The sequence below is a fragment of the Desmodus rotundus genome, chromosome 8 (assembly GCF_022682495.2).
Source record: "Desmodus rotundus isolate HL8 chromosome 8, HLdesRot8A.1, whole genome shotgun sequence".
In the NCBI taxonomy this organism is placed as follows: domain Eukaryota; kingdom Metazoa; phylum Chordata; class Mammalia; order Chiroptera; family Phyllostomidae; genus Desmodus; species Desmodus rotundus.
Window position 1 is genome coordinate 73,732,472 of NC_071394.1, and position 21,995 is coordinate 73,754,466.

Sequence of the window (21,995 nt, forward strand, 5' to 3'; positions counted from 1 at the left end):
CTCCTTTCCTCCAAAATGTCCTCAGGTGAGGATTAAAAAAAATTAAAAGCAGAGATAAAACTTTTGGAAAGTGAATGCACAGATACTACAGCTGAAGAATTTAGGATGTCTTTGACTCTGAATGCAAAATCCAGCTGGCCTTGGTGGTGGTTATGTTCTGTACTTACAGAGAAGGCTGATTAGCAGTGCACTTAACTTTTATAGCCACTTGCTGTGGCCCATTCATTCCCAGATTGTGCAGGATTCCATTGTTCTTGACAGTGACTGGCATTTATTTAGGCAGCAGGTGGTGCCAGTGGTTGAGTATTTACACTGGATAGATGTTTTTTAAATGTGTCTGACAGCTGACTATACTGGCACCTTGCCTTCAGGCTCTACTGTTTGTCCAATTAAGAGATAGTCTGCCTGGTTCCGATAGAGGTTAATGTTTGACATTAGATGGGATAGATTCCCTTCACAGTGGCTTCGAAGCTCACATTGGGGGTTCATATTTGTCTGTAATCTTGCCAGTACTTGACACCAAATAAGGAGTGGTTTGCCAAAGCAGACCAACTAAAACTGAGAGCACTGTGGGCATGTCTAACCACCAGAGTTCTTTTGCCAGAACACTGTGTCTAGGTAACAAAAATAGTAAGTACAGTTGGTGTTTATTGACCATTTGTCCTCTGCCAGGAGTTGGGCTAGACTTTACATCCATTATTTCATTTAATGTTCACCTCAGCACTATTCACCAGATCTTGTTCTTATCCCACTTTAAAACTGAGCCAAATAATACTCAGAGAGATTAAGTAATTTACCAAGATTTGAACCCAGGTCTGTCTAATTCGAAGTTATCAACCAGAAGCAATTTTGGCCCCCCAGGGAACATTTGGCAATGTCTGAGGTATTTCTGATTGTCAATCTGAGGGTGGGGTGCTGTGGACATCCACGAGATGGAGGCTGGAGATTCCACAAAGCAAAGGGCAGCTCCCCCTCAACAAGAACATCCAGTCCAAAATGTCAGTAGTGCCAAACACTGCTGAACGACCCTGGTCTAACTGAAAAGTTTATGTGCCACAAAGAGTCCACACTCTGTTAAGAAAAGGCCCCTTTCTTCAGGAAAGGTGTCTAAAAATAAGCGATGCTAACAATAGATTCTCAAATGAGCATGTATGTATATGAGGTCTGTCTGGGAAAAGTCCAGCCATTGTTAATATAATGAGACGGTTTGCGACATCATGTAACCTGGCAGCTAAGGAGAGTGAACTGGAATGCACATGTGAGAACAATGATGACTTAGCTGTACTAGCCAGTGGGGGCGGTAGATGCCCTTGAAATGTGAGCATGTGTACTGTGTGGCCATCACATTTAAAATGACTGAGCAAGTAGAGCAACAAATCTGCATCACATTTTGTTTTAAGCTTGAACATTCCTCTATGGAAACTATTTGGGTGATTCAGGAGGCTGCAGCTATGGGCAGCTAGTGATCGGCCGCTTCATCACAACAACTCTCCCACTCACACATCACGTCTCGTGCAGAGTTTTTTGGCAAAATATCAAATCACCCAGGTAACTCAACCTCCCTACAGCTCAGATTTGGTGCCCTGCAACTCCTGGCTTTTCCTAAAACTAAAATCACCTTTGAAAGGGAAGAGATTTCAGACTGTCGATGAGATTCAGGAAAATATGGGGCAGCTGATGGCAATCGGGGGAACTATGTGAGTTCCCAATGTGCCTACTTTGAAGGGGACTGAGGCGTCATTGTCCTGTGTATAATGTTTCTTGTTCTTCCTCAATAAATGTCTCTATTTTTCACATTGCGTGGCTGGATACCTTCTGGACAGACCTCATATATTATGTAACACTTAGCACTTATGACATGAATGGCAAGATTTTTCTTCCCAGTTTGTGGGTTGTAAACAGTCAATGTGTAGGGTAAAGTTTTCATCCCATGTAGAAGCTAGATTGAAAACTAGTTGAAAACCAAATTTCCCTTGAAGCCTGTTCCATTTAAGAAATAATCCAATATAACGTGTGTACAATATGTGAGATGTTTACATCTTCAGTAGTAAATTGTTGCTTTCTTATAGTAATTATTCCTAATGTACTGTAGTTACATTTATCTAACTAAGATGTGCTCCACTAGGAATTGCTTTATTGAACTCACAATAGGTGTATAAATGCACAATTATACTAAAAGCATTCATTGTTTTTCACAGAAGACATAATCCCCTCAGAGAGTAGCTCCTTGTCCGACACTACCACTGGTGATGATTGTAAGTAACTCACCTTTTTTGGTTTAAATATTACATATTCTGAAATAGTAAGATAATTTTTTAGTTAACTAAAGCTTATTTGTTACTCTTCAGGGAACAGTAGAATCAACTCACAGTTATGCAGAAAGGCTGAGAAAGGGGGGTTACAATGTACTTCTACACAGGTTAGCATTAAATACCTTACAAATTGCATGACTCTGGGAATTGGAAGACTTTGTAAATTTTTTAAAAACTTTTTATTGAAGTAATTATATATCTGCATAAATAATAGACTCCTTCACCCAGATTTTCCCAGTGGTGACATTTTGTATATTTGGTGTCTAATATTTTGCACCAGGAAATTATAGCGTAGATTATAATTATCACTATATTTCAATAACTGGGAGTTTAGTTTATTCTCTTTAGGAATAAATACACATTTTAAAAATTAGGTTACATGTCACTATGTCAGTTACATAGGTACAATATTGTGATTTCCTGTGTTTATTCACATTTCATGACGGAATGGGTTTCTTATCAAATGATACAGTGTTTCCTTGTAATCCTTTGTGCCTAAAAAGAGGAGTGACTCTCTACCTGATGGGATCTAAGCAATCTGGGGGGAGCCTCTGACCCCTACTGCTTTATCTTCCCCCACGTTTTATGGTACATGAAATGCCACCATTTCAGAAATCTTCCTTTGAGCTGAGGTTTGGTCATACTTGCCATTCCTCTTTGAAAATACAAATATTAGTGGGAGACATAACATGTTTCTAGTCTCTCAGCATAAATCAGTTTCATTACTCTCAATGACTGGATGAGACTTTAGTAAGCCAAAGAGGCCTAAGAACTTTAAAAAGTAAAATCGAGCAACTTCTTGGCCCTGTATGCACTGGGGTTTTCCTATAATATAACTTTTGAAAAACTATAGTATCATCCATACCACCTAAGTAATTTCTTTGCTCAAGAGTAGCACCTATTGAATTGGCAAAAGTTGGATTGGACCCCACAAGACTATTCAGTAACTTCTTTTTTGTAGTGTATAAAATACAAAAATAAATTTTTGAAAGTTCCATGTCTATGAAAACATCATCATTGCAATAACACTTTGTTCACCGGGTATTCTGGTTTCTTTTTCGGGATTGTTGGCATGGTTTTTATTAACTTATTTATTTACCTACTTATTCATTCATTCATTCATTTACTTCTTGTAGCCAATGACACCTTCACCCTTGTTGGGCAGCGATTAAGTTCAGTACCTCATTCTCCGAGAATTCTTCCCCCCAAGTCTCTCGGTATTGAGCAAATCCATTTCAGAAAGTCATCCATCAATGAACAGTTTGCAGATGCCCGGCAATCCAGGTGAGAAGCTGTTCAGACACTGCTCAGAGTGCTTTAATGTATATATATATATTTTTTAATATATTTATTGATTATGCTATTACAGTTGTCCCATTTCCCCCCACCCACTCCATCCTGCCCGCCCCCTCCCTCCCAAATTCCCCCCCTATAGTTCATGTCCATGGGTCATACTTATAAGTTCTTTGGCTTCTACATTTCCTACACTATTCTTACCCTCGCCCTATTTTCCACCTATCATCTATGCTACTTATTCTCTGTACCTTTCCCCCCCTCTCCCCCTCCCCCTCCCCTATTGACAACCCTCTATGTGATCTCCATCTCTATGGTTCCCTTCCTGTTCTAGTTGTTTGCCTAGTTGGCTCTTGTTTTTGTTTTAGGTGTGGTCGTTAATAACTGTGAGTTTTCTGTCATTTTTACTGTTCATATTTTTGATCTTCTTTTCCTTAGGTAACTCCCTTTAACATTTCATATAATAAGGCTTGGTGATGATGAACTTCTTTAACTTGACCTTATCTGAGAAGCACTTTATCTTGCCTTCCATTCTAAATGATAGCTTTGCTGGATACAGTAATCTTGAATGTAGGTCCTTGCGTTTAATCTTGGGTAATGTACTGATGATGTGCCTTGGTGTGTCCTCCTTGGGTCCAGCTTCTTTGGGACTCTCTGAGCTTCCTGGACTTCCTGGAAGTCTATTTCCTTTGCCAGACTGGGGAAGTTCTCCTTCATTATTTGTTCAAATAAGTTTTCAATTTTTTGTTCTTCCTCTTCTCCTTCTGGCACCCCTATAATTCGGATGTTGGAACGTTTCAAGATGTCCTGGAGGTTCCTAAGCCTCTCCTCATTTTTCCAAATTCTTGTTTCTTCATTCTTTTCTGGTTGGATGTTGCTTTCTTCCTTCTGGTCCACACCGTTGATTTGAGTCCCAGTTTCCTTCTCATCACTATTGGTTCCCTGTACGTTTTCCTTTGTTTCTCTTAGCATAGGCTTCATTTTTTCATCTGGTTTTCGAACAGATTCAACCAATTCTGTGAGCATCTTGATAACCAGTGTTTTGAACTGTGCATCCGATAGGTTGGCTATCTCTTCCTCGCTTAGTTGTATTTTTTCTGGAGCTTTGAAGTGTTCTGTCATTTGGGCCATTTTTTTTTTTTTTTGTCTTGGCGTGTCTGTTACTTTAAGGGGCAGAACCTTAGGTGTTCACCAGGGCGGGGTAACGCTGGTTGCTGCGCTGTGACACTAAACGTTGGGGAGGGGCCGATAGGGAGCAATGGCGCCGCTTCACTCTCCACCGGATTTCAGTATTTCACTCTGCTCCCCACAATCAAACTGGGCCCCTCTGGTGCTGGTTCCCGAGTGGGTGGGCTTGTGCACACTCTAGGCCCCTGTGGGTCTCTCCAACGACCTCTCCTGTGAGGCTGGGAGTCTCTCCTGCTGCCCCAACCCCCACGGGCTCTTTCAATCAGAGGTCTGAGGCTTTATTTCCCCGCACTGGATCCCTGGGTTGTGTGGTCTGCTTCGCTCTGGCCATTTGTCCGGTTTATCTGCGTGAATGTGGGGCCGCAGGGTCTGCTAGTGGTCGGACTGCCTGCCCTGTTCGTCGTGCCCGTCTCTGCCCCTCCTACCAGTCTGGATGAATGTTTATTTTTCACTTCCTTGGTGTCGGACTTCCTTGCCGTTGGATTCTCTGTCAGTTCTGGTTGTGCGAGGAGGTGCAGTGTGTCTACCTACGCCGCCATCTTGGTTCTCGATGCTTTAATGTGTATTAATGAATTTAATCCTCACGACAATTCTGATAGTACTGCTGCTCTCACTGTCATTTACAGCTGAGTACAGAGGACCAGAAAGCATGCATAACTTGTTGGGTTCATCAACTAGGAAATGTCAGGGTTAAGATTTGAACCCAGGTAGCCTACTCCCAAACCTGTGATCTGATTTTAGGCAATATGTTATACCATAACTCATGAAGATGGAAATTGGCTTCAAAATAAAAGATTATTTAGATTAAATAATTTTTCACTCATGAAAGTAAAACCAACCTTGGTTATATAACTGATTTGTCAAAGATCATACTAGTTCTAGTTTGTGGATTGGCATTTAAGAACTGTCACCTTGAACAGCAGAGAGATTTAAGTGTCTAGAGCTCTTTTATCCAACATAATTAAAAACAAATAGAGTGAAAAATTCATTTCCTCAGTTATACTAGCCATTTCAAGTGCTAATAGCTCCATGTGGCTAATGTCTATACTATAGGACAGCACAGATACAGCTCATTTCTATCACTGAAGGAAGTCCTGTTAGGTAGCACTGGACAAGTGTGCAGGGTGGGCAAAAGTAGGTTTATAGTTGTGAGTACACAAAACACAGAGTTTATTTTTATATTATTATTTATTGATTATTGCATTATTTTCAATATGAATTACTGTAAACCAACCTTTGCCCACCCCCGTATTATATAGGGAAAACTAAGCTATTTTAGCAAAAGGAAGAATTATTACAAAGAATCATTATCTTAAAAATTATTATGCCCACATCCACAATAGCTTTAAGTGAGTTTGCTCTTTGACCCAGTAATTTCGCTTACAGGAATTTTTCCTGTTGTTTATATTAGTGTCAAGTTGAAAGCAACACAAATGTATTATGTAAATACATTACAGTAAATATTTACAGTGGAATGTTACATAGCCATTAAAATAAAATTGTAAACAAATATTAAGCAACATGAAACATTAGATATAATTTAAAATTTTTAAAGTGGGTTTTGAAAGTATATACAGTAAGATCTCATTTTTGTTGTTCATAAGTATATATGCTTTGGAAAAGTATCTGAAAATATCATTAACTGGCTACATCTAAGGTATCAGGTTATGGACATTAAAAATTTTTTTAATCTGTATCTTTGAACTTTTTTGCAATGAACTTGACATGTTTTTGTGATAAGTAAAAAGTTAATCACAGTCATTCAATAGAGGATTTAAGGATGTTGCCTTCTAGACCATGAGCCTGCAAACTGTGGCCCACTGGCCAGATTCATGCTAACCTATTTTTATATGGCTCATGAGCTAACAATGGTTTTTATATTTTTAGGTAGTTGGAGGGGAAAATCAAAAGCTATAATATTTTGTGATGTGAAAATTATGAAATTTGAATTTCAAGTTTAATTCACTAACATATCTCCTGCACTACCTCCACACTTCAGGGGCAGAGTTGAGTAGTTGAAACAGATCACCTGGCCCACAAAGCCAAAAATATTTACTATTAGACTACAGAAAAAAAGGTTTTCCGTCCCCGGTCTAGTTGCTTTCAAGCTATTCTATTCAATATATTCTTTTTTTAAAACTTTTTAATTTTTTCCTTCATATTTATGACTCAGAGAGTCAGACCACATGAATTTTATTAAAACTTATCTGGTACCTACCAGGATCCCATACCAACAAGACAGCTTTCCAAGTTTCTTCCCGTGTACCTTTTCCATCAGTTTATGACACATTTGCCAGAGATATTGGGAACTCATTGTTTTCTGAATTCTTTCGACTGTCACAGAGAAATGCTGTCGACACACAGCAGCCCTTACAAAACCGGGGAAAAGCGGCCCCAGGGAGGACGAAGCATGCCCACCACCCCTGTGCTCACCCGAAATGCCTACAGCAGCAGCCACCTGGAGTAAGAACGCTTTGTTTAGTCACTTGGGCTTTGTTAATCTTTACTTTAAGGCTGTGTTTCACTTGTATTTGCAATCATTTTAAGGGACTTTGGTAGCTGTTCTCTATTTTGTGAATCTACATTTTCTACTCACAGTTTCACTTATGTCAGCAAAGAAAATGTATTATGTTCAAGTTGATATGGGATTTTTTTGTACCTTAATTTTTCCAAGGAGATGTTACCATTTGTTATGTACGTAATGGTGAGTTTGAAGATATGACAATAGAGACATTTTGAAGTGTTTACTGAAGGCTGTGCTAATATGTTATATGCACCATATTACTTAGCCCCCACAACAAGCCTAATACGTTCGTCCTGACTTTATAGAGGAGGAAGCAAGTCTCAGAGAGGTTAAATACCATGGCCAAGCACACACAGCTGGGAAATGGCAGAACCGAGTCTCATCCAGACTCCGCCAGACAAGTCCAGGCTCTGTGCATGTACTTTCCTATCCTGCTGGAAGACAGGACCCATCAAAGACTGTTTTTTTTCAGACGTTGATGCAAGTTTACATCATCGGTTTATCTTCCTGGTTCCCAAGAAAGGATGTGGATTAGGCAATTGACAGAATGAGGTTCCTTTCTCATGTTGACCATAGCAGTGAACTGTCCATGAACCAATGGGTTCTGTTTTGCGGTCAGCTTTGGAAACCTTAAAAGTCCTATTAAGCTCTTCAGTGTGGCATTCTTTTTCCTTATTTCAGCTGCCCTTTCCTCCTTTCTCTTTGACAAGTTTGCCTTTCTTCTATTTCAGGCCAGAGTCCTCTCAGCACTGCCGCCAGCGGAGTGGCAGCCTGGAGTCCCAGTCACACCTGCTGTCAGAGATGGACCACGACAGGCCCTTCTTCTCCCTCCGCAAATCCCAAAGGAGCACCAGCACTGAAGTTCTGGATGATGGGTCCTCCTGCACCAGCCAGTCCAGCGCTGAGTACTACTGTGTGACACCCATGAGCGGCCCCTGTCACAGCGCCCACACCCTGGACACCCGTGCCAGGGGCCGGAGAAGGTCCAAGAAACAGAATGTTTCCACTTCGAATTCGGGAAGCATGCCCAACCTTGCCCAAAGGGATAGTCTGAGGAATGGCATCTATGCAAAGAGCGATGAGCAGCCTTCTTCCAGCTACTACATCGCTGGGTACACACCACATGCAGAGTGTGACCTTTATTACAGTAGTGGCTATGTCTATGAGAATGACACTGAGGGACAGTACAGTGTCAATCCTTCCTACCGCTCCTCAGCCTACTATGGATATGACCGCCAGAAGGACTACAGCAGGTCCTTCCATGAAGATGAGACAAACCAGGTACCTCATAACCCATATGCAACCCTCAGGCTGCCGAGGAAGGCTGCTGCACCTGAGCACATCACCAAGAACATCCATAGGGCATTAGTTGCAGAGCACCTGCGTGGCTGGTACCAGCGGGCCTCTGGGCAAAAGGAGCAGGGGCACAGCCCGCATACCAGCTTTAACTTGGACAGGGGGTCACAGGGATGCCTGGGGTTTGCCGGGCTGCAAGTGCCCTGTTCTCCAGGCAGTCATGCATCTTCCTACTCTTCAGGTAAGAATACTGAGGAGGCACTTGATGTCTGGATTTAACTTACCCCTGTTCCCCTCCCGCCCAAAACCATATCCCTCAAGGATCAGGAGAGCAGTACCCAAGGTCAGGAGGGTGGTACCGTGGGGTGGACCAAACTGCAGACTTAAAAATGGTTCCTTCCAGCTTTCCAAAGAACGCTGTTACACAGGTCTGATGAAGCAAGTTGTAGATTGAAATCTAGCAAACATTTATTGAGCGCTTGCTCCATATGCAGCCCATGTGAGGAACTTTCACATGACTTATCTTTTCTAGGTCTTATATTGACAGTAACATCTCTTAAATGTGTTCAGGTCATTGAGGTTTGATATATTAAAAGAACAGACCAAACCTTTCAGGTACCAAGAAAACAATTATACAGCTTTCCCTGTGCACCACCAGGAGTTTGATCAGTGTGTTTAGAATGCTCTGGTGCCTGCATACGGCTTTTCATAATTGTAATAGAAGCTGGCATTATTAAGTACTGTTTCTGACACTGTTTAAGAATTTTGCATGTCTTGATTCAACTCAATAATCATATATAGTCTAGTTTACAGTCAATTTAAGAGATTTTCAAAGATAGTTTTGATTAGTGTCCCTTTTGTGCGTTGACGTGGGCCCCTAACTCTGCCAGCACTTGAGATGAACTTACTGAATACCCTCCAGCTGTGCCACATACTTGAAGTAGAGAAATGGATATTAAGAGTGTCAGTCTCTGGTTTAATTTATTTAGTAAACAACAAGCACATCCAGGATAATGTAGAAACAGTCCCATGCCTTGATGAGTTCCCACTTTAGTTAGCAGCCAGAGGAATGTATGAAAATTAAGCAATTTTAAAGCTTCTAAGAAATGAATGAATTCTTGAACAGCATGAAAACCTGAGAGTGTGAGTCTTGCACCCTCCTTCAAGTATGACTCTTTAGTAAGACATGCACAGGATTCCTAAATCCTGGTATAATTAGTCAGTGAAAACTGTACCTTTAAAAGTTTCAGAAGCTTGTTGACCAGAGGTATTTCCATGGTGATTTCTGTTTGGGTTTGAGTTCTCTTCTGTTTGTGCAGGACTTTGGACTTTTACTAGTACTGTCCCATCTATTACCACATCTAACATAGGAGAAGTCTCCTGTAATTATTTCTTGTTACTTATGGCTCCAATGTAGAGAATATCTTTCTCACCCCTAAAGTTCAAGGCATCTCATGAGAAACTGACAGAAACCAAACCTGGGCAGAGTGCTACAAAGAAAGAACCAAGCAAAGAGGGCTGAGATGTTTGTGTGTGGTCATCAGGGTGGGGGGTAACTCCTCCTTAAACAGCGAGGCCAGGGAGCAGCAGGCGTAACCCGGAACCATCAACATGCCTAGCAGTTGGCTCAGTTCTGCAGCAAAGGTGAGAAGAGTTAACATGTCCTGATTTGGACCCCACGTGAGCCTTGCTGATACCTGCAGGATTTGGCCCCACAGACCAAAAGGCACCATTTTCTAAGGAATGAGAGAGATGGAATGAGAGTGCTCCCAAAATGGCTTTTGAAAATTTCCTTGTTCCTGTCTATATTTTATAGCTACTGAAATGTATTATAACAGGCATGCCTCATTCTCATTCAGAGATAAGTTCCTGATTATTTGCCAAATTAGTCAGGGGTTTTGTATTTCCTTCCAGCCACATAAAGGTCCTCAGTGACTCAGTTTTAGTAGTATGACAGCCTCCATTTATTAGTATCTTACCGTGTGCACACAGCACACTCAGCACTTTACCTGCACTACCCCATTTAATGTATGCAACCGTTCTATGCGGTAAGTGTTGTTATGTTTGTTATTATCCTAGTTGTGCAGTGAGGCATTTCTGGCTTAGAGAGTATAAATGAGCCTGCCTAGGCCCCAAAGCTAGTAAGTGGAATGGGAATTCAATCCCAGCTCTGACATCTTAACCATCAAGCCTCACAGCCCCGACTGATAGCAGTGAAACATTCTTAAAGCTCAAAGTGAGACTGTTACATCTTTGTGCCAAAACCTGGTGGTATCCAGGGTTTTGAAATGTGTTTGTCCCATACAGGTCACAAGTGCTCTGTGGATATGAGAGAGAAGAGGAGGGGGTTAGCTGCCAGGAACAGAAATGGAGGACAGCTGGAAGGACCCATGAGTAGTGATGGTTATTTGAGTCTTAGATGACCAGATGGCACTGTGTTCACCTGTGCACCCTAGGTGTGCTACAGGACTGGTTTTAGAGAGAGGACAGCAAATGCCCAGTGATGAGTCATCCACTGGGCTTTGCTCCCAGATTATATCCTTGTCTTGTTTCAGACAAGTCCCTCAGGAGAACTAAATCTATTCTTCCTGAAATCCTTCCAATATTAGTTACCTTCACCACCTCTCCACCTTTTAATAAAGGAAAAAAAATGCCTTGATTCTACTAGTGTTTGATATTGCCTTTGGCTGAGGAACAGTCGAGTTTCAACAATTCAACTTACAGAATGCTTCCTCAAACGGCCTTCAGGAAACTCAGTCATTACCTTACCTAGACAACGGAAGCCTTATGCACCAGCCAATGTAGGCCAAATGGGAGGATTCTCTCAATCTATCAGGGGTTTTTTCTGGCTTGTTTTTTGTTTTTAATAGAATGTCTTTTAATTAATCTCCTTCCCGTTATAATAGTTATCATTTATTGAGTCTACTCTGTGCCAGGAACAGTGCTAAATATTCTCATACATTACCTTATTTAATCCTGATATTATCTCTGTAAAAATATATTTATATTATTATCCCCACTTTTTAGATGAAGAAACTGAGACTTAAAGAGGATAAGCTATTTGCCCAAGGTCACATGGCCAATAAGTGACCAAACTGGAATAGGAACTTTATTAATTGCAAATACTGGTTCTTAATCTCTATTTTGCACATAGCTGATGACAAGGTACATATAAATAGCCTAAACACTTTTCACTTTAAATATTACCACTAATTTTGTCTATTTTTCCATTTTTATTTCTAGTGTCTTCTACAAATGCTTCTGGGAACTGGAGGACCCAGATAACAGTAGGGTTTTCTGAATATGAGACCCTGGCACATCCTTCTTACACCAGCTGCTATGGCAACATCTATAATCCTTTGTCCTCTCCAGGCAGGTAAGGAAGCAATGCTCAAAAATTCTAGTAGCCTGTTCCTGGTCAAAAGAATCCAGGAATCCTATTTTATTTTCTGAATGCTGAATAATCTAGCTCAAGGGTTGGCAAACTCTAGCCTATGGGTGAAAACTAGCTGTCACCTGCTTTTTGTAAATAAAGTTTTATTGGAAAATAGCCATTCTCATTCATTTCATATTATCTATGGCTGTTTTTGCACTAAGAAGGAAGAGCAGAGTAATTGTGACAGAGACCGTATGGCCAACCAGATACACTCATATCTGGCCCTTTAAGGAAACTTTGTGGACCCCTCAAATCTAGTTCATTCAAATGTGACCCTGTTCTTAGGGTTCTGTACATTAAATTTTGTGTCTGAAGGTTTTATTTTTATTGGTAATTGTAGTACTTAAAACTGTATAATTGATTTATCTATTTAGACTCTTCTGGAACCTTGCAGGAAAAATATCTCTGCTCCAGAAAAAAGGCTGTTCATACCAAGATTCCTCATGGACAGTTGGTGGGCTGGATTTCAAACATTTGCTGCCTTTTTGTATCTCACCCTGTGTTTATTAAGAAACAACTGACACAGCCAGCTGTCCTATTTGTAAAAAGTAATTCTTTGTAACATTTAGAGGAAACATATAAGAACAGTTTGTTCAAATGTGATTTTCAAAAGATTGCAAAGTCTGAATTACATATCTTTCAGTTTTTCATATTACACAGAACTTAAGTTTGAGGAGGTCATTTCTCCCTATCACTTTCTCACAGCATATAATCCACACCCATGGTGGCAAGAAGTAGAATATTTTCTGGAGTGGTTTAGAAAATTTATTTTGCTTTCTTTAAATCATATGCTTCGGGCATAGGCAACTCACACAGACTCTAATTATAAAGGTCTTCTTAACCTTTTGAGAGGTTAGTTTCTCTAAAGCACTCAGTTACAAGCAAATTGGACATATTCAGCCCCTAAAGCCTTATTTTTCCTCTCCATATTCAGCAGGAGTTTTTATTGGCTTGAAATATTAGTCCAATTGTCTTACCTCAACAAAGGGTGCACTCAAAATAGAATGTTGATGAAAATGTACTTCAGAGGATGTGACATAGCTTGCATTTCTATAAATGAAGCTTGAGAATGAGTTAGGAGCAAGAACCAAATGGATTTTGGCTCAAATTTGTGCTGAATTTTTTTCAGTTCAGTTCTATTTATTTTGTATAATACATGTGCAAATAGTTTTCATGTTTGTATACATTTCATTCCCTTTTTCTTGACTCAGAAATGATATAAAACATTCAGTGTATAAGACAGTTCCAATAGTATCCTTAACACCACACTCACTACATTCAGGAAGTGGTAAATAGTTTTAGGGAACATCTGTTTTTAGTTAGTTTACACACCTATCTCAGCCAGCCTAAGATGGATTGATGGGGTAGTCTGATGTCCGAGGGGCACAAGGTATAGGAAATTAGAACTATTTAAAGTTCCCTATTGTGTGTGTGTACATGCACATAATATGAGCTCACTGTGTAAAATAAGAAAATAATAAAGATAAATAAGTAGAAAATAATTTACCCATAATTCCACCATCTAGAGATGGCAGCTATTAACATTTTGACCCTCCCCCCATTCTTCTCTATCCATTTTTAACACAGTCATAATGATATTTTATATAAATTATATATTTTTATTATATATGAAATTCTACATCCCAGTTTTTTATTTAATATTATAACATAAACATGTTCCCATATTTTTAAAAACTCTTTAAACCTATTTTATGTGGCTAATATGATATTCCATTAATAAATACACCATACTTTAACAGTCACCCAGATTTTGAATTTGAATGGTTTTTGGATTTTCATTCTTTTTTTATTGTAAGTAATGATGCTGTTAATAACATCTTTGTAAAAAATACTTGTCTGAATTCCAGATTATTTTTGTAGGATATATTCCAATTAGTAGACTTCAAGGATTAAACAAAAAAAGTATAATTTTTTAAGCTCTTGCTTTCCAGAAAAGTTTTCTAGTTTATCATCTCAGCCAGAGTTGTGGGAGTGCTTATTTCCATTCATCTGTCCATTTAGGATTTTCTTTTAATTATGATGCAGTTTGATCAATTCAACTTGACCTATTAACAAGGCAAGTATAATAACAATCATCCATAAAGTTTTAGAAGTTTTGCCCTAAAGTTGCATGTTATTATTGATAAAAACATAATTTTTAAAATAAGAGATATTGGGTTTCAAGATAAATAAAACACTTAAGATCTTCTCAAGTGAAAGATTTGAAGTGCTTAGCAATAGATCAGTGATTAGATCAATATAAATGAAGTGCATATTATTTAAAGATCTTTTTCCCCAAAGTGTCCAGGTCTTAATACTACAGAAAGCTACAAATTTTAAACAAAATTTGTTTTCTTAGTATAATATGGTGTAATTGTCAGCAATATAAACTTTCCAAAATTAGAAATGTTAAAGTCTCTGGTGCTACCTAGTATATAATATAAGTCAAAGTCTTGGCACAACTGCCAGAAATTGTGTTTTCAAATAACTTTTTTCTTTCACTCCCTGTTTTCCATTTCCCTTCCTCTTCCTTATCTTAGCCTACCTATCACTAGACAAAATGAAGGGCTTCTGTCCCAGAGAGCGGTTGTGTCTCCAGAAATGAGATCAGTTTTAAATTCGCTTTTGCTAGGTGTAGCCAGCTGTAGTAAGTACAGTCGCTCAAACCTGTGTGTTGCTTCTTGCATAGCAAGAGTTCTGCTTGCTCTGACTGATGTGTGAAGTTATGGAAATCTGACTTTGTTTTTATATTAGATGAAAACACTAAATACCTGGATTCACATAGTGGTTATTTCCAAAGCTTTTCTTCCAAAGGCTTTTTATTACCCTCACTAAAAGGCATTAAAGTTTAAGATAAAAGGAAATCTACTAACTACCTAATCGTTTCTAACCTGCTACTACAAGAATGAGGTTTTGCTTATTGGAATGTTTTGTGTAATAGGACGTTCTCATTTGGATATACCATCTAAATATGTCTATGATTTTATATATGATGCTATTTCCAATTTATACTTGAACCATAAACCCTAGGGATCTAAAATATGTCCCAAGAGGCCCCTGCCGCCCTCTTAATATATTCCTTTGTCTGTGAGGAAAACATCTGGTATATTCCTTTAATTAGAAGAATGCTTAAAATGTGGCTGTCAAAAATACCTTTTAAAAAGTTAAAAATATGACTCTCACATAAATGGAAAATGGGCATGTGTCAAAGATTTATTTACCATTTTTTGCCATGTATAATGTGCACCCACATTTTTGTGCACATTATACACGGGATTATTATACCCATTGTTATACCCATAGTATGTAATCATTATACCCATGTATAATGCATATCCTTATATTTCCCTCAAAAATTGTGGCAAAAAGCTCATGTTATACATGGTAAAATACAGTAACTCATTAATGAGAGAACTGACAGAATGGGAAAGCTGTTCCAAGAGAATGTGAGAGAATATATTCAACACACTGAAAGAGAAAATGCTGGGGCAAGATTACTAGATTAGATACAAAACCAGTTTATGTCCTATTGGGCAATATAACTATAACCATAATCTCTCTTACTACACAAAAATTATTTGTATTCTTCCAGACCAAAAACCAAAAACAAAAAACTCTTAAATTAATGTCTAACTTAACATAATCTGTGTCCTAAGCAATGGTAAATGTAAGTTAGAGAATCAAATACTCCTGCATGGGCCTGTTAGACAGTGCTCTGGGGTGATATTGAAACAACTACGGTCCTCCATTGCCTTATTTCCAAGTTTTGGATAATTTTCTTAACAGGGTTTTCTACTAATTTCTTTTGAGTGTAGTAATTTTTTTTTTTTTTGTATTCTGGGAACTAAATGACCACAGGTAGTAACTTTCTGGTTTCCTCTAATAGACAATACACAGAGACCAGTCAACTGGACAGTGCAGATGGAAACCAGTTGGAACCAGACAGCCTGGAGAGTAGTGAGCAGAGGCTCTTTTGGCATGAAGATTCAAAGCCCGGAACATTAGTCTGAACTGCAGCGGGACCTCTTGACCAAGCACTGCTTTCTCACACTAGTGTGCCTTGCAAAATGTGTTCGTCTTCCCAGAAAGCTGTTTGGCTTTAGAAACCTAAAGACATCAGAGGTTGAAGTGAGGACTCACCTTGCCCCAGACGTGAATCCCACACTAAGCTGCACAAAGCCCCTGCAGGACAACCTGCCTTTCAAAGTCTGGACGCCAACCTAACAGAGCAAAAGGTCAGACCACATATTGAACCATTGCCAAGGGAGGACTTAATCTTTGTCAATAGCAAGCACTTTTTAAGGAATAAACGTTGTTGAAGGCAAATCTCAAAACTGTGAAAAGTGCTTTGAGGATCTCCAAGGAAAAAAAAGGATGGGAAGTTTCAGAGCACAATTCAGAATGATGAAGGGAGGGAAGCCAGAACTCTGTAGTCATTTCTCACCGTCAGAAAGTTTGGATTTGTGAGCTGACAAAGAATGATGCTATTTCTACACGGACATGAACAACTTAGACAGTATTGGAAAATTACTTGAAGAGAAGCTGGATTTTCATAAAGTTCTGAATGAGTGTAAATGTTTTTAGGATTTTATAAAGAGTGATGGTTTTAATAAGCACCATAAAATGGGTTCTAGAAAGACTTATTGCCACAGCATCCTGTAACGTACTTTATGGTAGCAGATAGGGGAAAATGAAGCAGCCCACTGAATAATTGACAAAATCTGCTTGGAGAATTTTCTGAGATACAATATCATTGAGCTCCATTTTTCTTTCTATGCTAGTGGTATGATGAGCTGTTGTTATTCAGGCTGTTAACTCTAACTTGGCTGTCATTTGAAATGGCAAATTTGATATAGAAAGTTTTCTAATCAAGAATTTGAAAAAGTATTTTAAAGTGTTATGAAAAGAACCCAAAACAAAATCAAGGAAAAAACACCAACATCATTTTAGATGATTTGTGTGCCTTAAAATGGTGACCATTGGAAAAGTAAGCATATCCTCAGGATTCCACAGGTAGTTCTAAGTCACCAAGTGACAAACACGAGATTAGTCCGTTACAAGAAAAAAAACACAAACCCTCCAAGCTGCAGTAGATTTAATTATGAGGCTAAAACTACCTCATACTTTCTGTGGAAGAACTAATTAGCTATAGTTCATGGTTGAGTTTTTTTCTAAACAGTTATTTACATCATTTTGTAATCTTTCCTCTGCTTCAAAGTTCCATAAAAGGTGCTCCTTCCCCCCTTTTATACAGGTTTCTTGTTTATATTGTGACTAGAGAAGTTTCTACACACCTGTTTTGGAACATTTCCTATCTGTATTCCAAAGCATGTATATATATATATATAAAGTTGATTTGTTAAACTGGTCCTTAGTCATTTGTATCATTAAAAATGAGGTTTGAGGGAAAAAATTTGAAACAAAAAAAGGACATGCAAAAAAAATAATAATTTATTCCTTTTGCATATTTGTGTAGCCTTCTAGAAACAGAAATGCCCTTTTGCATATTCTTTTACTGTTCTGACTTTTTAAGGCCTATTTTTTTTACATAGGTCAATAAACTAAAAGTGTGCTACTGAAAATGTTTCTGTGTTTCTCCATTTATGTTCACGGTTCATACAAAGCAGTTTAAGGTGCTCTACTTCAAGTAATCATATTGGACAAGATTGCAGATTCTTAGTTATATAGTATTACCATGAGTTATTTTCAAGATACAAGTGTTTTATGTTTATGTATCTGAAATCAGGGTGATCTTTTGATTGATGGCATGTTCTAGTTGACTTGGCAGTATTTTTTCTTTCTTAGTGATGCATAAAATAATGCTGTGTCTTACAATAACATCTTTAAATTGATGGAATACAGTAGTTTATTGCCTGACTGATGTGAATTTTTAGGCTTTCAAATCTTGCAATTCTTGTTTATTTTGTAACATGTGATTCATCCTAGTTTTGCTGACTAGCAAACAGGTCTTTTAAATTCAGGAAAATATTCCACCTGACATCTTTTTATCCTGCAATGGGAGAAGAGGAATTGGAAATGAAATGTAGGGAGATCTTAATATTTCCAAGCAAGTACCTCACATGGGAATGAATTTTCTTTTCTTTCTTATTTTATTTGTTTAAATCTATTTTATTGATTATGCTATTCCAGTTGTCCCATTTCCCCCCGCCCTTATTCCCCTTCACCCTGCACATGTCCTCCCACCCACATTCCCCTCCTTTAGTTCATGTCCATGGGTCATATATATGAGTTCTTTGGCTTCTACATTTCCTATACTATTCTTACCCTCCCCCTGTCTATTTTCTACCTACCATTTATGCTACTTATTCTATGTACCTTTTCCCGCCCTCTATCCCCATCCCACTCCCCTGCTGATAACCCTCCATGTGATCTCCATTTCTGTGATTCTGTTCCTGTTCTAGTTATTTGCTTAGTTTTTGTTTTTTTAGGTTCAGTTGTTAATAGCTGTGAGTTTGTTGTTATTTTATTCATATTTTTGATCTTCTTTTGCTTAGATAAATCCCTTTAACATTTCATATAATAAGGGCTTGGTAATGATGAACTTCTTTAACTTAACCTTATCTGGGAAGCACTTTATCTACCCTTGCATTCTAAATGATAGCTTTGCTGGATACAGTAATCTTGGATGTAAGTCCTTGCCTTTCATGACTTTGAATACTTCTTTCCAGCCCCTTCTTGCCTGCAAGGTTTCTTTTGAGAAATCAGCTGACAGTCTTATGGGCACTCCTTGGTAGGTAACTGTCTCCTTTTCTCTGGCTGCTTTTAAGATTCTCCCCTTATCTTTAATCTTGAGTAATGTAATTATGATGTGCCTTGGTGTGTTCCTCCTTGGGTCCAACTTCTTTGGAACTCTCTGAGCTTCCTGGACTTCCTGGAAGTCTATTTCCTTTGCCAGATTAGGGAAGTTTTCCTTCATTATTTGTTCAAATAAGTTTTCATTTTCTTGCTCTTCCTCTTCTCCATCTGGTATCCGTATGATTTGGATGTTGGAACATTTAAAGTTGTCCCAGAATTCCTAAGCCTTTCCCGATTTTTTTGAATTCTTGTTTCTTTATTTATTCTGTTCTGGTTGAATGTTTCTTTCTTCCTTCTGGTTCATACTGTTGATTTGAGTCCCAGTTTCCTTCCCATTACTATTGGTTCCCTGTACATTTTCCTTTATTTCACTTAGCAAAGCCTCCATTTTTTCATCTAATTTGCAACCATATTCAACCAATTCTCTGAGCATCCTGATTACTAGTGTTTTGAACCGTGCATCTGGTAGGCTGGCTATCTCTTCGTTGCTTAGTTGTATTTTTTCTGGAGCTTTGATCTGTTCTTTCATTTGGGCCTTTTTTTTTCTTTTCTTTTTGTCTTGTCTCAGTGAGCCTGTTACGTAGTAACGGGCAGAGCCTTAGGTGTTCACCCGGGCGGAGCAACCCACATCACTACATTGTGAGGATGTATGTGGGGGACACGTCCGATAGGGATCAATGCCACTTGCTCTGATCTCTGCTGGATTTCAGTCACTCCCTCCGCTACCCACAATCAAACTGGGCCCCTCTGGTGCTGATTCCCATGTGCATGGGCTTGTGCACGCTCTAGGCCCCTGTGGGTCTCTCCAATGATCCCTCCTATGAGGCTGGGAGTTTCTCCTGCTGCCGCCTCAACTCCCACGGGTGTTTTCAATCAGAGGTTGGAGGCTTTATTTCCCCGAGCTGGAGCCCTGTGTTGCACAGTCTGTTTCACTCCCCCTCCATTCCTCCCGGTTTATCTATGCCCAAATGCGGGCCGCAGAGTCTGCTACCCACCGCACTGCCTGCCCCGTTCTCCGCCAACACGCTGGGTCCGGCCCTCCTGGTTTATCTATGCGTGAATGTGGGGCCGCAGGGGTCTGCTAGCTGTCGCACTGCCTGCCCCTTTCATTCCACAATCCACCAGTCTCTGGGTCTGGCCACAGCAAGGTGAGTCCTATCTGCCCTGGCTGCCCATCTCCACCCCTCCTACCGGTCTAGATGAATGTTTCTTTTTTTATCTCCTTGTTTGTGGGACTTCTTGTGGTTTGATCTTCTGTCAGTTCTGGTTGTTTTCATTTTTAAACTGTTGTCCTTCTTTTGGTTGTGCGAGGAGGAGCAATGTGTCTACCTACGCCTCCATCTTGGTTTTCCAGAATATATATATATCAATCTTACCTCATAAAGGTCTGTGTTATGTTTTACAAGGTGGATTTAAAAATTGCTTCATCCTTGTATCTTAATTTTTTCTATATTTAAGTAAATTCTTCAAAATTCTTTCTAATATTTATAAAAACTTAGTATTATGCATAATAATAATTCCAGAATTGTTTTAAACTAGTAGTTTGGCCTGTTCTTAGGAAAAATGTTCAAACTAATGAATTTCCCCTCAAATGTCAGTCTTTAAGAACTTTAATAATTAGAATAATCACTTTCTTCAGTAAAAAAGTTTGGTTTATTTTCTAGAGTAGTGGTTCTCAAACTATCAGTGGTGAAAGACCAATTCTTAAAGTTTTCAACCATTGCAGGTCTATAGTTTTTTAAAATAAAAGTGAATTACTAAGGTAAAAAGTTATTTTTAAAAAATAAATTGCTAGATAGGGGAACTAAACATACAAAAATATATACTTCTATTTATTAGTAGATTCATTTGACATAAAATTACTCTGTCAGGTTTCAAATGCTGGCCTCAGATTCTATACTTATCTTATCCCAAGTTCCAGTAACAAAACTGCGAGACAACCCTTTGAGTAGCACTGACCTGGGGCTATATCATAGGATGTGCTATTATCCACACTTGTTAATAAGGCAAGTCACTTGTCCCTTGTTATCTCACAGGGCACGTAGGTGCAGTCTGTATCCAAAGAGAAAGATCTTAACGCATACATGAGTCCACCTTGTGGTGCAAAGAAGATGGTGCAAAACTAAGTCATCTTCCAGCTAAAAACTAAGTCATCTTCCAGCTCAAAGTGTATAAATCTCTCCTCTGAATTCCCATAGGTCTTTCCTACCATTCTGCCTTCTCTCCACCCCCATCCTTCGCAACTCTGAAATGGAAAAAAGAAAAGTAGGTCCTGCAAAAGTGAGTTAGCATTTGTTAATTATAATTCAGTGTGTGCTAGACCACTGTGCTGAAGTGCTTTACAAGTTATTTGTTCATTTACTGCTCACAACAGCTCAGTGAGGAATATAGTGCTATTATCTTCATTTTACAGATAAAGAATCTGAGAATTAGAAAGGTCAAGTAATTTGCCTGAAGTTATACAGCTATTAGGAGAAAAGCAGAAAATAGATCCTGAGTTTTCAAACTCCAAATTCTAAACTGCCTTGCTCCATGAACAATTTCTCTACAGTAAGGGTAGTAAACAATATCTTAAAAAATATATTAATAAAAATTTGAGTGAATACATGCTAAACTCAGCTTTCCTTGCTTATTACTTTCTAAAGATAATGGGCCTAATTTGCTTCTGTTTAACAGAGGTGCAAAGCCTCAGTCCAAACCAGGTCAAGATAACCATTATCTAAGATATTACCTAGGCTTGGGTGGCTGCCCGCTAGGCCACATTATTTACTGCTTTGTGAGCTTATCAGGGGATGAAGAACATTTCTTAAATTATTTTCTCATCAATAGAATCTCACACCAATAAATATATGTGTTACAATAACAGATAGCCATAATAAACTAAATATTGATCAGCAGCACTGAAAATATCTGTTGATCCATCCCCATTTCTGATTGCTCAGGGCAGTATGATAATATGAAGTTTATAGGCTTTTTTCCCAAAGCCTTGAGCAGTCCTCTCGGAATTCAGTTCTATTAGATGTATGTCCTGTAAGCTTACATTTTGTTTCCCTTTGGAAAGTGTGAATGTAAGATCGATCTCCCATTATAACCTGAACTCACTGCCAGAAAGACCTTATAACACTTTCAT

General features: G+C 38.8%; 1 protein-coding gene across 7 annotated transcripts in view; it reads left to right on the forward strand.

The window, feature by feature from the left end:
- The window catches only part of FRMD4B (FERM domain containing 4B), a 428,456-nt gene extending 410,807 nt beyond the window's left edge, over positions 1 to 17,649 (forward strand). For 6 of the 7 annotated variants that reach the window (XM_045192106.3, XM_053929250.2, XM_053929249.2 and 3 more), the window contains 6 exons: positions 2,199 to 2,255; positions 3,449 to 3,596; positions 7,137 to 7,256; positions 8,049 to 8,854; positions 11,857 to 11,989; positions 15,936 to 17,648. In XM_045192106.3, coding sequence (XP_045048041.2) covers positions 2,199 to 2,255; positions 3,449 to 3,596; positions 7,137 to 7,256; positions 8,049 to 8,854; positions 11,857 to 11,989; positions 15,936 to 16,059 — 1,388 coding nt within the window. In that variant the 3' untranslated portion in view covers positions 16,060 to 17,648. Of the gene's footprint in view, positions 1 to 2,198; positions 2,256 to 3,448; positions 3,597 to 7,136; positions 7,257 to 8,048; positions 8,855 to 11,856; positions 11,990 to 15,935 lie in introns of all 7 variants that reach the window. The other variant, XM_053929248.2, reaches the window with a different exon arrangement.
- Positions 17,650 to 21,995: the final 4,346 nt, after the last annotated feature.